General features: G+C 48.8%; 1 protein-coding gene across 6 annotated transcripts in view; it reads left to right on the top strand.

Moving 5' to 3' along the window:
* TSPAN14 (tetraspanin 14) overlaps positions 1–13,701 on the top strand; it is a 56,443-nt gene that overhangs the window by 15,962 nt on the left and 26,780 nt on the right. For 5 of the 6 annotated variants that reach the window (XM_078434478.2, XM_078434479.2, XM_060642335.3 and 2 more), the window contains one exon: positions 12,750–12,847. In XM_078434478.2, the coding sequence (XP_078290604.1) occupies positions 12,767–12,847 (81 nt within the window). In that variant the 5' untranslated portion in view covers positions 12,750–12,766. Of the gene's footprint in view, positions 1–9,259; positions 9,514–12,749; positions 12,848–13,701 lie in introns of those variants that run through there. The other variant, XM_060642336.3, reaches the window with a different exon arrangement.

The raw sequence follows: 13,701 nt of genomic DNA, 5'->3' as shown, positions 1-13,701 counted from the left end.
AGTCAGGCACCCGCCCCACTGTGAGCTCTTCACCCCCACGGCCTCATTCGGGGTGCCCCGCACGCAGCAGGTGTCCAGACACGTAGAATCAAGTGTTGTGTCTTCCACAACAAAAGCCACAACAAAAGCCTTTTCACCGGGAGGGACTGGCCTAGCGAGTTTGTGCACCTATGGATTGCTTGCCACCTCATCCTCAGTCTGGGGAGCCCTTGCCTCAGGCCCTTAGTTGAGAATTTCACAGTGGACAGAGGGCCCAGCGTGTTGGCCTCCTGGGTTCTTGTCCACGTTGAAGATGTCTCTGTGAACTGGGCCCAGATTCTCCACATCTTGTGTGCAACCGGCTTCTGGGTGTAGGCGTTTCAAATGCAGTTAGGGTTTCAGAAATAGGCCTGCTGTGATGATCGCGGGGCACAGGCCCCCCCCCCCCCTCAATCCTGTGAGCCGGCAGCTTCACCTTCCCTGGCAGAGGGCAGAGCAACTGAGAAGGCAGGAAAGTGCCAGGCCTCTTGCACCCAGCTTTTTGAGAAGGTGCGGGGGCAGCAGCTGTGGGTGACTAAGTCCCGCCTCACCTGGGTGGGCCTGCACCACCTCGCGGGTGCTCCTGTAGTTGGATGAATGCCTGATGAATCATGTTCAAGATCTCGGGGCCCCAGACTTGCTTTCTGTGCTAGTGCTTTATTTCTTTTTTGTTGTTGTTGTGTTTTTTGTTTTTGTTTCGTTTTTTAAGGAAAATGGCCACAAGCTCTATGCTTTGACTTGAGGCCCGTTATTTTGTGGAATCTCCCTTAATTTGAATTTCTTGGATTCTTCCTTATGATTGGACCCATGTTATGCATTTTCATCAGGAATACCACAAGAATGAGGTGTCCTTCTCAGTGTTTCCCCTCAGGCGGGATGGATGTTGGCTTGACTCATGACTGGTGAGGAAAAAAGTGATGACTTAGTTAACAAGGTACTATCTGCTGGGTTTCTCCACTGCTGAGTTACTATTATGTTCTCTGTAATTTATAAGTGTCCGATGGGGAGATGCTTTGAGATAATGTAAACATGCTGTTTCTCATCAAACTTTTATCAACTGATTTTAGAGCCTGTCACCGTCTTGAATGTTTGTATCCCCCAAATTCACATATTGAAATCTAATGTCCGATTTGGCAGGCCTTTGGGAGGTGCTTAGGTCATGAGGAGTCCATCCTCAAGAGGATTACCACCCTTAAAAGAGACACCACAGAGCTCCCTTGCTCCTTCCACCGTGTAGGGGACACAGTGAAAAGGTATCAGCTTTGAACTAGGAAGGAAGAGGGCCCTTGCTCGACCATACTGGTGCCTTGATCTTGGACCTCCAGAACCATGAGAAATAAATTTCCATTCTTTATAAGCTACCCAGCCTGTGCTGTTTTGTTGCAGCATCTGGAACGGATCAAAAAAGAACCCACTGATGATCCTTGGTGGAAGATTCTTTTTTTTTTTTTTTTTTTTTTTTTTTTTAAATTTTTTTTCAACATTTATTTATTTTTGGGACAGAGAGAGACAGAGCATGAACGGGGGAGGGGCAGAGAGAGAGGGAGACACAGAATCGGAAACAGGCTCCAGGCTCTGAGCCATCAGCCCAGAGCCTGACGCGGGGCTCGAACTCACGGACCGCGAGATCGTGACCTGGCTGAAGTCGGACGCTCAACCGACTGCGCCACCCAGGCGCCCCATTGGTGGAAGATTCTTGACAGATCTTTATGTCATGGTTGCCAAATGGTGATATTTTAATTCCGTTAATTCCTTCTGCATTTGTCATTTGGCATTCTGCTAAAGAGGAGCTTTCTTGGGGCACCTGGCCGGCTCATTCAGTTAAGCATGTGACTCTTGAACTCTTCGGGTTGTGAGTTGGAGCCCCACATTGAATGGAGAGGTTACGTAAAAATAAAACCTTTTTTAGGGGCGCCTGGGTGGCTCAGTTGGTTGAGCATCTGACTTCGGCTCGGGTCATGATCTCGCAGCTCGTGGGTTTGAGCCCCGCATCGGGCTCTGTGCTGACAGCTCAGAGCCTGGAGCCTGCTTCGGATTCTGTGTCTCCCTCTCTCTCTCTGCCCCTAACCCACTCACATTCTGTCTCTGTCTCTCTCAAAAATAAACATTAAAAAAAAAAAAAAAATTAAAAAAAAACAAACCATTTTTTTTTTTATTTTAAAAAAAGAGCTTTCTCTCCTCCACTTGTTTATTTATCCGTTTATATATATCAGAGTGGACTCAAGGATTCTTATTTTACTCAACGAATTAAAAATCCATTACTATTATCGTTTATTCTGATGCTCAGATTCTTCCAGATTTTGCCAATGAGAGTTCCTCCAAACTGCTTTGAAGGACAGCTCTTAAAAATGTGAATTTCTAGGTCTGCCACACTTCTATTGAACTAGTCTTCCTGTGCAGTTTGGAAAAAGCTCCTTGAGTGATTCTGATGTTCTTTGGAATCTGGGATCAGCTGGACGAGACCCATGATTTTCAAGTGTGCTCCTCACGGAACCTCCTCTTTCTTCCCAGACACCTGAGACAAGCAGCCTGCTCTGCCTGTCTTCATGCTGGGTTTCTGGGTCAGAATTTCTTTGAACAGAAGCTCCTGTAGCTTAAAAAGTAATAAAAATAGTAAGTTTGAAAATCATTGGATTAGGTGACCTCCATTCCAGGCCCAGCACTTTTCCCGCTGAGCCCTTGCCTCCCTGCTTCCCTCCTTTGACCCACTTCTGTCCCTCCCTCTGCTTCTTTCCCAGCAACAGCACTGGTGTAGACAAAGGTCTCCTCTCACCAGATCAACGAGGAGGCCCCTTGGCGCTCCTTAGACTCAGCAGGATTTGGGTTGTGGGTTTTGGTGGTGAAAACTCATAATGCTGTTTGCTAAGTTCAAGGTTTCATACAGGAAACCAGGCGCTTAGAACCCTAGGCCCATGGGGGAGCCTGCTGGGGCTCAGAGCTGGTAGCCTAGGCTTTCCTGGACCTCCACGTGGAGGCCATCCCTTGGGCCTCTGGTCTCCGAACTCTGGGAATCTCCCTTTCCCACACCTGTGTGCCAGGGGCTCAGTGCTTGTGATGCCATGATAAGGGAGGGTGGCCCACCCTTACCCCTGTGTGACTTTGTAGTGTCTTCCCCTGAGGAAGAGTCAGACTTCTGGATACCTCTGAATGGCTGCTGCCACTGTGTCCAGTTTGCACTGTTTCTGGCAGACCCTGGCCATGAGGAGTTGGGTCCTAAGTAGAGTAGGACAGAGACACTTCTGACCCTGAGGGTGACTCCGAGACGTTGAGCTCCGTGGATCTGAGCCTTCCTCCCCTTAGTGGGTGGCTGTGCCTTGGGGCTGAGGTCACAGGTTCATTCCCGTGGACAATGAGGCAGCCTACTCTGGCCTACCTTTGTGATCCTCTGTCTCACTGGAACCTGTTCCCCTTCCATAGTCACCATTCCTATCCTTGACTTGTCACCTTAGGCCTACCTGTTTCTTTGGCCCGAGAATGTTCCCCAGCACCCAATGGGCTCTGAGGACTCTCTTCTCGGGTGGTAGGAATGTCTGAGGCTTAAAGTGTGCTACTTGGAGATACAGCCAAGCCCCCAGCTCCCTTGGGAATATGGCTGCCCTTCACTGGCATGGGCCTGTGACTTGAAAGCCTGGTGGAAAAGTTGAGTCTTGGTGAATGGCTGACTAGAGAATGAGTGAGAGAGGAGACAGCAAGGGTAATGGGGGTGGGGTGGAGAGGGCAGGTTTCCTTCCAGCTCAGGTTATGGATGGACAGTGCTATCCAGGTACAGCATAGTTCAGCTGAGATCTCTGCTTAGGGTTTCACATGGCCCACATCTAGGTGTTGGCAGGGTTGCGTTCCTTTCTGGAAGCTCCGGGGAATAATGTACTTCCAGGTTCATTCCAGTTATTGGCAGAATTCAGTTCCTGACTGTTGTAGGACTGAGGTCCTGCTTCCTTGCTGTCAGCCAGGGCTACCCTTATCTCCTGCTCTGTGCACATGGCTCCTGGATTTCAGATCCAGCATTATGTACTGTGTCCTTCTCATGCTTGGAACCTTCCAGATTACTTCTGCCCTCAGCTGGTAGAAAGCTCTGTTGTTTTTTTTTTTTTTAATTTTTTTTTTTTAATGTTTATTTTTGAGACAGAGACAGAGCATGAATGGGGGAGGGGCAGAGAGAGAGGGAGACACAGAATCTGAAGCAGGTTCTAGGCTCTGAGCCATCAGCCCAGAGCCTGACGCGGGGCTCGAACTCAGGAACCGTGAGATCGTGACCTGAGCTGAAGTCGGACGCTCAACCGACTGAGCCACACAGGCGCCCCAGAAAGCTCTGTTTTTAAGGGCTCACATAATTCCATTGGACCCACTCTGATAATTTCACTATTTTAAGGTCAGTTGATCAGTCAGTCTTAGTTACCTCTGCAAAGTTTCTTTTGCCCTTTCTTTTATACGGTGATAAGTTATGCTTCCTGGTTTTTCACTTTGCTCAGTAAAAAGATGGCAACTAAAAATATTTTGACGTCTTCCTAGACATCTGGGTAAAATTGGTGGGTCGAGTGGACACGCTTAATTTTACGTTATCGTAGAATCTCACAAAAGTTAAGATAAAGGGGATTTTTAAAAAAATCTGTATGAGGATAGGGGGGATGGGAAAGGAAACAACAAGAAACAATTTGCAAGCCAGTAATGGATGAGTGACCCAGTTTAAAATAGAGAAGTTGGGGGGCACCTGGGTGGCTCAGTTGGTTAAGTGCATGAGTTTTGATTTTGGCTCTGGTAATGGTCTCATGGTTCGTGAATTTGAGGCCCGAGCTGGGCATTTGTGTTGATAGTGTTGGGCTTGCTTGGGATTCATTCTCTCTCTCTCTCTCTCTCTCTCTCAATCTCTCCCCCTCTCTCTCCTCCCTCCCCCTCCCTCCCTCCCTCTCTCTGTACCCCTCCCCAGCTGGCACTAGCACGTGCCCTCTCTCTCTCAAAAATAAACAAACATTAAAAAAATTAAAAAATAATGAGAGAAGTTGGTGTCATCACCCACATTGTTATTTTCGGGCATGGTGCAGAGGAGCATCTGAGGTGGCTAAATGTAAGAATTCTTTGAAAGTGGCTGATGTGGTTGGATACCTGGATTGCTTTCCTTCCTCCGTGATGCTTGGTGATGCCCTCTTCCCTTTAGCTGGACATTGGGGATTTATTCTGCAGAAGAAAAAACCAGGGACCTGTGAAACCCCAGGTATTCCTGGAGGTGCATATGGAGACCACATTCATTCCCCAGCCTTCTACTTCCATTTGGCTTCTCAAACACTGATGACAGCCAGCCCCCTTCCTTCCAGGTAGGAGCTTAAAAGAGACCTCACTGGGGAACCTGACTGGCCGCAGAGGAAAGAATTAACGATGCCAACAACAAGGTTTCCCCAGCAAATGGCCCAGCCCGATCATCTTCACGAAAACTCACCTGCCCCAGGACTCAGTGCTTCCAGTTAGTTTTTAGGCATTTACTCTTCCTCATGAGGATTACTAAGGATTATTAACATCTGAAGAAGGTGCCTAACGTGAAAGGAAGCAAAACAAATAGGAAAAAAAAAAAGGCCACTTGGAAGAAACATGCTATTTACAGGGAAGAACATTTTGAAAAAAATTAGACATTTTCTCAGAGATCAGAGAAATTTTGTATCCATGAAGTAAGAACAGGCTGCTACAAAAAATATTTTGAGAACAAAATTATTAAAAGTTTAAAAAATGAGGGCAGGACAAAAATATCAGAACAATTAGAGAATAAAGTTGAAGGAGTTCTTGCAGAAAACAAAAAAGATGAAGAGATGGATAACAGAGTGAAGGATCACGCAGGGTTTCCGTGTCCACTAATAGGAGTTAGAGAGAGAGAACAGAGAAAAAAAAAGTACGAATGGGAAAATCATCAAGAAAAAAAATTTCCTAGGCGGATATTGGTTTCCATCTTGGAAGGACTCCTTGGATGTTGAACCAAGTGGGTGAAGGTGAACCCAGACCAGTACCCTGAAATTTCAGTATGCTGGGGAGAAAGGGATGATCCTACAATTTCATACAGAGAAAGAAATGCATCAGACAGATGGGGAACCTGAGTGGCTTCACGGCTTCTCAATACGCTGGAATGTAGAAGATGTAGAGTGATGCCTTGTCATTCTCTGTGAAATTGATTCCCAATTCCATTCGCATGCTTTTGTTCAAGAGTGAAGGTAGGATAAACCTGTTTTCAGATATATAGGGTTTGAAAAACTTGCCTTTTGCACTGAAAGTTTTCTCCACCAAGGTGAGCAAAGACTGGATTTCTCGTGGGCTGTGTCCCAAACTGAGGTAAAGGGAATTCTGGGTACCAGTCCAGATCGAAGCAGCTCCGTAAGCTCCAGGAGAGTTTTCTTCTGGAAGAAGAAATACAAACAGAACATCTGTTAGCAAACTTACTGAGAGGAGACTTGGACAACTGGCATTGAATTTGGGGTTGACTATGGATAAATTTATAGGAAATTAAGCAAACAGAAAAATAAGAGAATCGTTAACTCCAGAGAACAAAAAGTTGTGCAGGAAAAGTAATTATGATTTATATGGCTCTCCCTGATGTTAGAAGTGGTCATGATAATGTAAACTCTGAAAGTCACTCTAGCCATTGCTAGAGTTTAACTGTAATTGGAGTGGAGATACAGGAAAGGAGAAGGATGAGGGAGCTTGGTGGGGGGCAAGTGGTTTCTATAGGAGTAAATAGAGTGGGGTGCCTGGGTGGCTTCATCGGTTAAGCATCTGACTTCAGCTCATGTCATGATGTCACGATTCGTGAGTTTGAGCCAGTGTAGGCTCCCTGCTGACAGCGTGGAGCCTGTGTCCGATCCTCTGTCCCCCTCTCTCTGTCCCTCTGCCAGGGGCAGAGGGTGTGTGTGTGTGTGTGTGTGTGTGTGTGTGTGTGCATACAGTGCATATGTGCTCGCTCTCTCACACAAAGATAAACATGAAAAAAAAAAGTTACATCGTCACCTTCCAGGGTAGGAAGTAGGTAGCTAATATCTAAAACTGAAAAGCCAAGGACTAGTAACACAAGCGTGTTACATATGGACATTTCTAAGAGCTATTTGGGGTATAGCTATCAAGATCAGCTGGAAAGTTGAAAGGGTCCCTTGGAAGGGGGAAGGGCCTACAAGCTGCTTTTTCTCAACACAACGTGTATGGTAGTTGCTGCTTCGATTCTGTGCAGGCATGATTTTGAAAAAAACAAACCAACTTGAAACCCCAAATCTAGAATGCATGGGGCACAAAAGGGGAGGTATTTTTTCATGAAGCTCGGTTGTGCACATGAATATGTGTGCACTGGCTTGATTTTGTTCATGTGTTTCTTACTGTGGGTCATGGTGAAAATGTGAAAGCCATCGTCTGCTGGTTTCTCATTGCCCGTTTACTCCTCATACGTCTGAGCTGCTCACGTATTTTACAGTGGAGCACGTGCTACTTTTTTAAATTAACAATAAGACGGGGAGAGGGAGAAGGAAGGAATCTTACAGGCTGAAAGAATCCCAAAGTAGACAAGCCCTGTCTACAAGGACCATAGAGGTCATCACGTTGGGGGGCCAACATCCTTGGAGGTTGGCACATCCTCCCCCCAGCAATGGCCAATTTACATTTATAATGCAGAGGTGGTAATGGTTAAGTGCAACAGTGGAAACGTTTCTAGAAAATCACTTAGCAGTCTACCCCCCCCATGCAACCATTTCCACACTTTTATATTCCATTTTGGCCTTCAACCACATGCTTACAAATTGTTCTGTAATTGCAAACCATGATGTTCAGATTTCATATTTAATGCATATTCTTTTTCTTTTGTTGGTTTATTTTCTGGAGGCAGATTCTTAGTCATGACTTTATTGGATTAAGGGTATGACTTTCTTTTTCTTTTCTTTTTTTCTTTTTTTGGTTTTGAGTGTCTGTAACCATATTGCTTACCAAAGAGTGGTAACAATTTACTCTGCTGCCAGCAAGGTGTGAACTTGGCATCCTCATCACGGACTTGGCATCCTCATCACGGGCTTGCCAGCAGTAGCTACGTGGTTATTTTGTCAAAAAAAAGTGTAACAGGAGATAGCATCTCTGGATCGTCGTTCGGTTTCATTTCCAGTGATGTTGAACATTTTCTCATCTGTTAATTATATTGTCCTTCCCTTTCATTTAATGTCCGTCTCTTTTGTCCTTGTGTCTAAAACTGGAGTCTTTTGAGTATGGATTTTTAGACATTGTAGATTTTTTACCCTTTGTCATAATTGCTGCGGCTGCCAAAAACATTATTTATGTTTCACTTAAAAAATTTTTTTTTAATGTTTATTTATTTTTGAGAGAGAGAGACAGAGTGCACACAGGGGAGGAGCAAAGAGAGGGAGACACAATTTTAGGCAGGCTCCAGGCTCCAAGCCATCAGCACAGAGCCCGACGTGGCACTCGAACTCACCAACTATGTGGTCATGACCTGAGCCGAAGTCTGACACTTAACCGACTGAGCCACTCAGGCGCCCCTGAAGACTTTATTTTTAAGTAATGTCTACCCCCGACATAGGGCTCGAACCTACAATCCCAAGATCAAGAGTTGCATGTTCTACAGGCTTTGCCAGCAGGCGTCCCTCAATGGTATTGGTTTTAATTAAGTTCCTTAGTTGGTAGAGAGCGGAGTTCTGCCTTCCTCTGATATGACTTGGTTTAGCAAATAAGATGAGCTGTCAGGGACCACGGTTACTTCGGGGTCATTTGGCTGCATGTTGGGTCAGCTCTGGGCTTTAGTTTCGGCACCAGTGCCTTTGTCACCTTCTCGGGGTGCTGTGTCAGCGTGGGTAACACTCAGGTGGGGTGGCCAGGGCGTTGAGGCTGTGAAGCGGCTGAACCAGACCCACTGGAGCTCAGCATTGGCTTCGTTCCCCAAACTGAGGGCCCCAGGGGCTTGTGTCGGAGGCGTGGCTTGGACTGGGGTCCACACAGATCTTCCCTTTACCTCCTTTGGTTTACATTCAGAGATCTTTGGTGACAGTGACGTTAGGGACCTGCTTCTACAGCCGGAGGCCAGCAGGGCAGATTGCAGTGCGAGAGAGAGAGAGAGAGAGAGAGAGAGAGAGAGAGAGAGGCAGGCAGGGGCAGGCAGCCTTTCTTTCTGCTCCTTAGGCTCCCTGGGGGTGGGGAAGTGGGGTCACTCTCCCTGCCTGTGGTTACTTGAGTGCCTTTTCTTCCCACGGGGAGGAATAAACAAGTGGGTGACAAAAGACTGAAATGTTTCCCCTCAACAGTTTCCTCTTTTGTGAGTTGGATGGGGAAATGGTGTCATTGGGACATCCCCACGCCTAGACCTCACAGGGTTATCTTGGTCCAACGAAAGTGGTGCAATGGGTCGTGCATGACAGGCGTTTAGGGGACGTGTCTGAGCGTGGTGCACGGTGTCATGGATGATCAGGGGCTTCCTCGTCCTTCCCCGGTGTGGACCTGGCTAGTGCAGTTCCAAGTCTCTGAGTCTCCAGGAAGGTACGGGCTTGGAGTTGACGTCATGGTTGCTGAGACTCTCTGGGTGTGGGATTGGACCCTGACGTCTGTGAAAGCAGAGCTTTTTCCGGTTGCCTGTGTGTCTTTGTGGAGTGAGGCCTTCGGGGGCCACAGTGAAAGAGGGTAAAACCTGTGGTGAGGGAGGCCAGGTGCCCTGCAGAGAACTCTCCCCTCTGGGGCCTGCGTGGTTATGAATTCCTGTGGCCTTTCTTTCTTTCTTTCTTTTTTTTTTTTTTTTAAAATGTTTATTTATTTTTGAGACAGAGACAGAGCATGAACGGGGGAGGGTCAGAGAGAGAGAGGGAGACACAGAATCCGAAGCAGGCTCCAGGCTCTAGGCTCTGAGCTGTCAGCACAGAGCCCGACGCAGGGCTCGAACTCACGGACCGCGAGATCATGACCTGAGCTGAAGTTGGACGCTTAACTGATGGAACCACCCAGGCGCCCCTCCTGTGACCTTTCTATGTTCGTCATGCTTAACTGGCCGGAGCTGAAGAACAGGGAGCTCCAGGTTGAGAGTTCTGTTTCACCTCAGAGTAATCATTTCCCAAAGGCCCCAAGCAGAGGCAGGGATGAGGCTGCCACTACCTTGGAAAACATGCAGACTTGTGCTAATTAGCTGGTTTCTTTGTGGAGGAAGAAGGGGGACTGGCTTTGTTTACTGCTCCAAAGCTTTTGAGCAAGAGCTTTACCATGATTGGGTTAAAGCTGACAGCTGACAGCTCAGAGCCTGGAGCCTGCTTCGGATTCTGTGTCTCCCTCTCTCTGACCACCCTCCTTGGTGTCCAAGGAATACTCTCGAGGACTCCTGAACTTTTGGGTACCATGCCCGAGTAGCCCTCCCCAGTCTCTGGGGTTCCGTTCTATGGAGCATATGGCCATCCACCTTCCAGGCGTCTCTAGGAACCACGAAGAAGAGGGGACTGTATTTGACAGTTCTAAGGAGCAGGCTTGTCTTGTCCATAAAAAGAAATAGGGTTTCTACCGTTTCGAACATTTTCCTGCCTTCTGGGGCATTTTCAGCCAAGTTGACTGTTTCACTGTGAGGAACTTACCTGAGATTTAGGTTAAAAAAGTTTTTGTTTTTGTTTTTTTTTTTTTCTATATGCATGAAGCCAGTCATCTGAAGTTGGACGAAAACTTAGTGCTTTGAGGTTTTTGTAATCTGTGAAACACAAATGGGTGAATGTTGGTTCCCTTTTAGTTAGTTGCCTACCAAGAGCCGTCGCTACCATAGCCCTAGTCTGTCCTGTGTCCCTACAGCTAACAGGGTCCTTCTGCCTTTGTAGGATCCCCAGAGGGACCGCAGTCCATGGTGCCCGGGCTGATAGTACGTTAGGCGAGTCAGAAGTTGTCAAACATGCAGATTCTGGGCCCCAGCCTAGCCCCACTTATCAGAACGTGCAGAGGGTAAGGCCTTGAGATCTGTGTTTAGGATAAGTCGTTTGATGCTGTCAGCTGGGTCTCTCAACACCAGTGACATCAGGGATCAGTTTCAGTTGAGGATGCTGAGGCCTTGAGAGGGCAGGAACTTGCCCAGGGTCGGGTCGCATTGCCGAAGGAAGGAGTCTCGGCCTGAGAGCCCCCGGTGGTCTCCTTGTAGCCGCCCTGCGTGGCCCAAGCTGCGTTCAGGCCTCCTGTGTGCCCTGTCCCCAGCGGTGTCCTTCGGTACCTGGGATCACATTCATCCTCATCCTCGGAGGGGAGTTTTGTGCAAGCGCGGCTCTGACGGTGGGGACAGGGGGCTGCCGGGTTGCTGTCCCCTTCCTGGCTGGTGTTTGAGGCCCCACAGGCCAGACTCGCCCATCCCTCCCGGAGGGAGGAGGTGAGCAGACCGTGGTGTCCAGGCTTCGGTGCCTGTTGATTCTGCTCTGTGGCCAGGAGGGTTGAGCCGGCACAGCACTCATCTCCAGAGGGCTGTGGTTTTCATGTCCCTGCTTGGCACCACTTTCTCAGAACATTACGAGCCCCGTGGCCAGGCCACTGAGGCTGCCTCACAGGAAGGGATTTTGCAGCAGCCACTCCTCGGCAAGGCGGCAGTAGCTGGATTCTTCCCGGCAGTTGTGAGTGGGTTGTCTCCTCACTGCTGGAGTAGCCTTGTTTGATTTTGCCTTGGGCCCTGTTATGATGTGCCCCTCCCCTCACCCCAGGAAGTGGGAGGTGAACTGGGGCCTGGGGGTGAACCCTGGATCCTGCCTCCTGAGGGTCAGCTTGAGACTCCCCCACTCCCCCCCCCCCCCCACCTTTCCCATCAGGTAAAGGTGGGCCAGGTCCTGAGATTTCCCTTTTGAGGGCACCTTCCTTTTTGTAGGATTCTCTGAGGGGCTTTGGGGGATGAACACGGATGAAAAAGAAAAAGAGTGCCCCCCACTTCACCCTCTGTGCAGTTCACAGAGCATTCTGGAGTCTGAGCTTTTACCCACAGCCTCTGGAGGCCAAAACGGTGGTGGGCGAGTTGCAGGGCAGGTTAAGCAGGCGAGGGAGGGGAGACAGGCATGGGTGAATGCTGGCTGCTGTATGCTCCTGGGGTCTGTCCACCTTTCTCACCTCTGTGAGGTCAGAGCTTGGGAGGTCATCTCAGAAAATGTTGGATGAACGAATACGGAGCCTTAATTCTGGCTTCTTTACTGGCCTCGGTTAGATCATGCCTGCCTTTCATCTCTCCTTCCCAGACGTGCCTCTCAGTGCCCCCGTTTCTTTGGTGACTCCCTCTATTCCTGGCCCCTCTGCCGCGGGTAGTGGTGGGTGGAGAGGACGTGGACTGGGGACCCCGCTGTCCTGGGTTCAGATCCTGGGCCCTGTCGGGTTTTTTTGTCTTATCCTTGGGCAAGTCCCACAACTTTCCTTCCTAACTCCTGTTTCCTCTGCCAAGCAGTGGAACCAGCAACACCCAATGGAGAGATGAGATAGATGTTTGGGAAGGCCTGGCATTCAGGGGACACTTTGAACACCGACATTCTGCGTTCTTTCAGAAATCTCTTCTTATTTTCGGGGCTGTTTTTGGAGAGTTGAAGGAATGTGGTTGTTGCCCAGTCTATATAGCTGGCATTGAGAGTAAACTGAAGCCTGAACCCGTGCACGAACACGGGGAGACAGTTTGGGTAGATTTCTGGAGTCTGTGTATGAGCCTCACCTTTGCTCTTTCTTGGGGAGCAGGTTTGGGGGAGATGTTATTGTAAGTGACCCTGTCATCTCACCGCTCCCATGTCTGTCCACAGATCCTGCCTCTCGGAAGATGCACTATTATAGATACTCTAACGCCGAGGTCAGCTGCTGGTATAAGTACCTCCTTTTCAGCTACAACATCGTCTTCTGGGTGAGTTATCGAGAGCGGCCGCTTAGTCTTTTATTCAGTAGATCGTGATTCTTCACGAACTGTTGATTTGCCAGGCCCCCTGTGAGGCTGTGCAGGAGAAGGTGGGCAGGGTTAATGAGCCCTGCCCCCCCTCCCCGGCCGCCGGCAGAACCAGCGCCAAGTCGATTATAAAATAGACTGTTAAGTACAGTGACAGGGAAGGCCAAGGTGATTGAAAACCAGGTTAATGGGCCCCTACCTGAGCCTTGGAGGTTTAGGAACGTTTGAAACTCTGGCCCACACGCATGTCTGTCTTCCCGCTTCCCTGCCTGGGAATGAGCCCCATGAAACGTCGGTAGCAGGGCACTTAGTGCCCTTTTGACTGTGGGCCAGGCCCTGTTCTAGGCTCTGGGAGGTAAGAGTGGACACAGGCAATAAAGCCCTGTTCCTTGTGGTGCTTGTGTGTAACCCGTAATGGCAGTAGCCTACTGAGCAACAGAGTAGGGAGCTCCTTGGCTAGGGTGGTCAGGGAAGGGCATGCTGAGGAGATGACTTAAGGACTGAGAACAGAGTACGAGTGAAGAGGCAGCCGGTGGGGGTCTGGGAAGAAAGCTATAGGCAAGAAGAGCAGCATTTGCAAAGGCCCTGAGGCAGGACTGCGCTTGGCAGGGGCAAGGGACTTGGGCCTTGTGGCTGGAGCTCAGCGAGTACAAGGGAGAAGGGGACACGAGGGAGGACAGAGTCATGAAGGAGCCAGGGCATGTAGGACCTTACAGTTCTCAGTAGGTAGTTGGAATTATTTTCTACTTTCAGTAACTCTGAGGTTATAAGTTGGATCTGATTTTGGAATGATTCTGCAGAGTGAAGGGATGGAT

Source organism: Panthera onca, chromosome D2 (genome assembly GCF_046562875.1).
Source record: "Panthera onca isolate mPanOnc1 chromosome D2, mPanOnc1 haplotype 2, whole genome shotgun sequence".
Classification (NCBI taxonomy): domain Eukaryota; kingdom Metazoa; phylum Chordata; class Mammalia; order Carnivora; family Felidae; genus Panthera; species Panthera onca.
The sequence above is the reverse complement of the archived record's forward strand: the minus strand, read 5'-3'. Positions and strand labels throughout refer to the sequence as shown.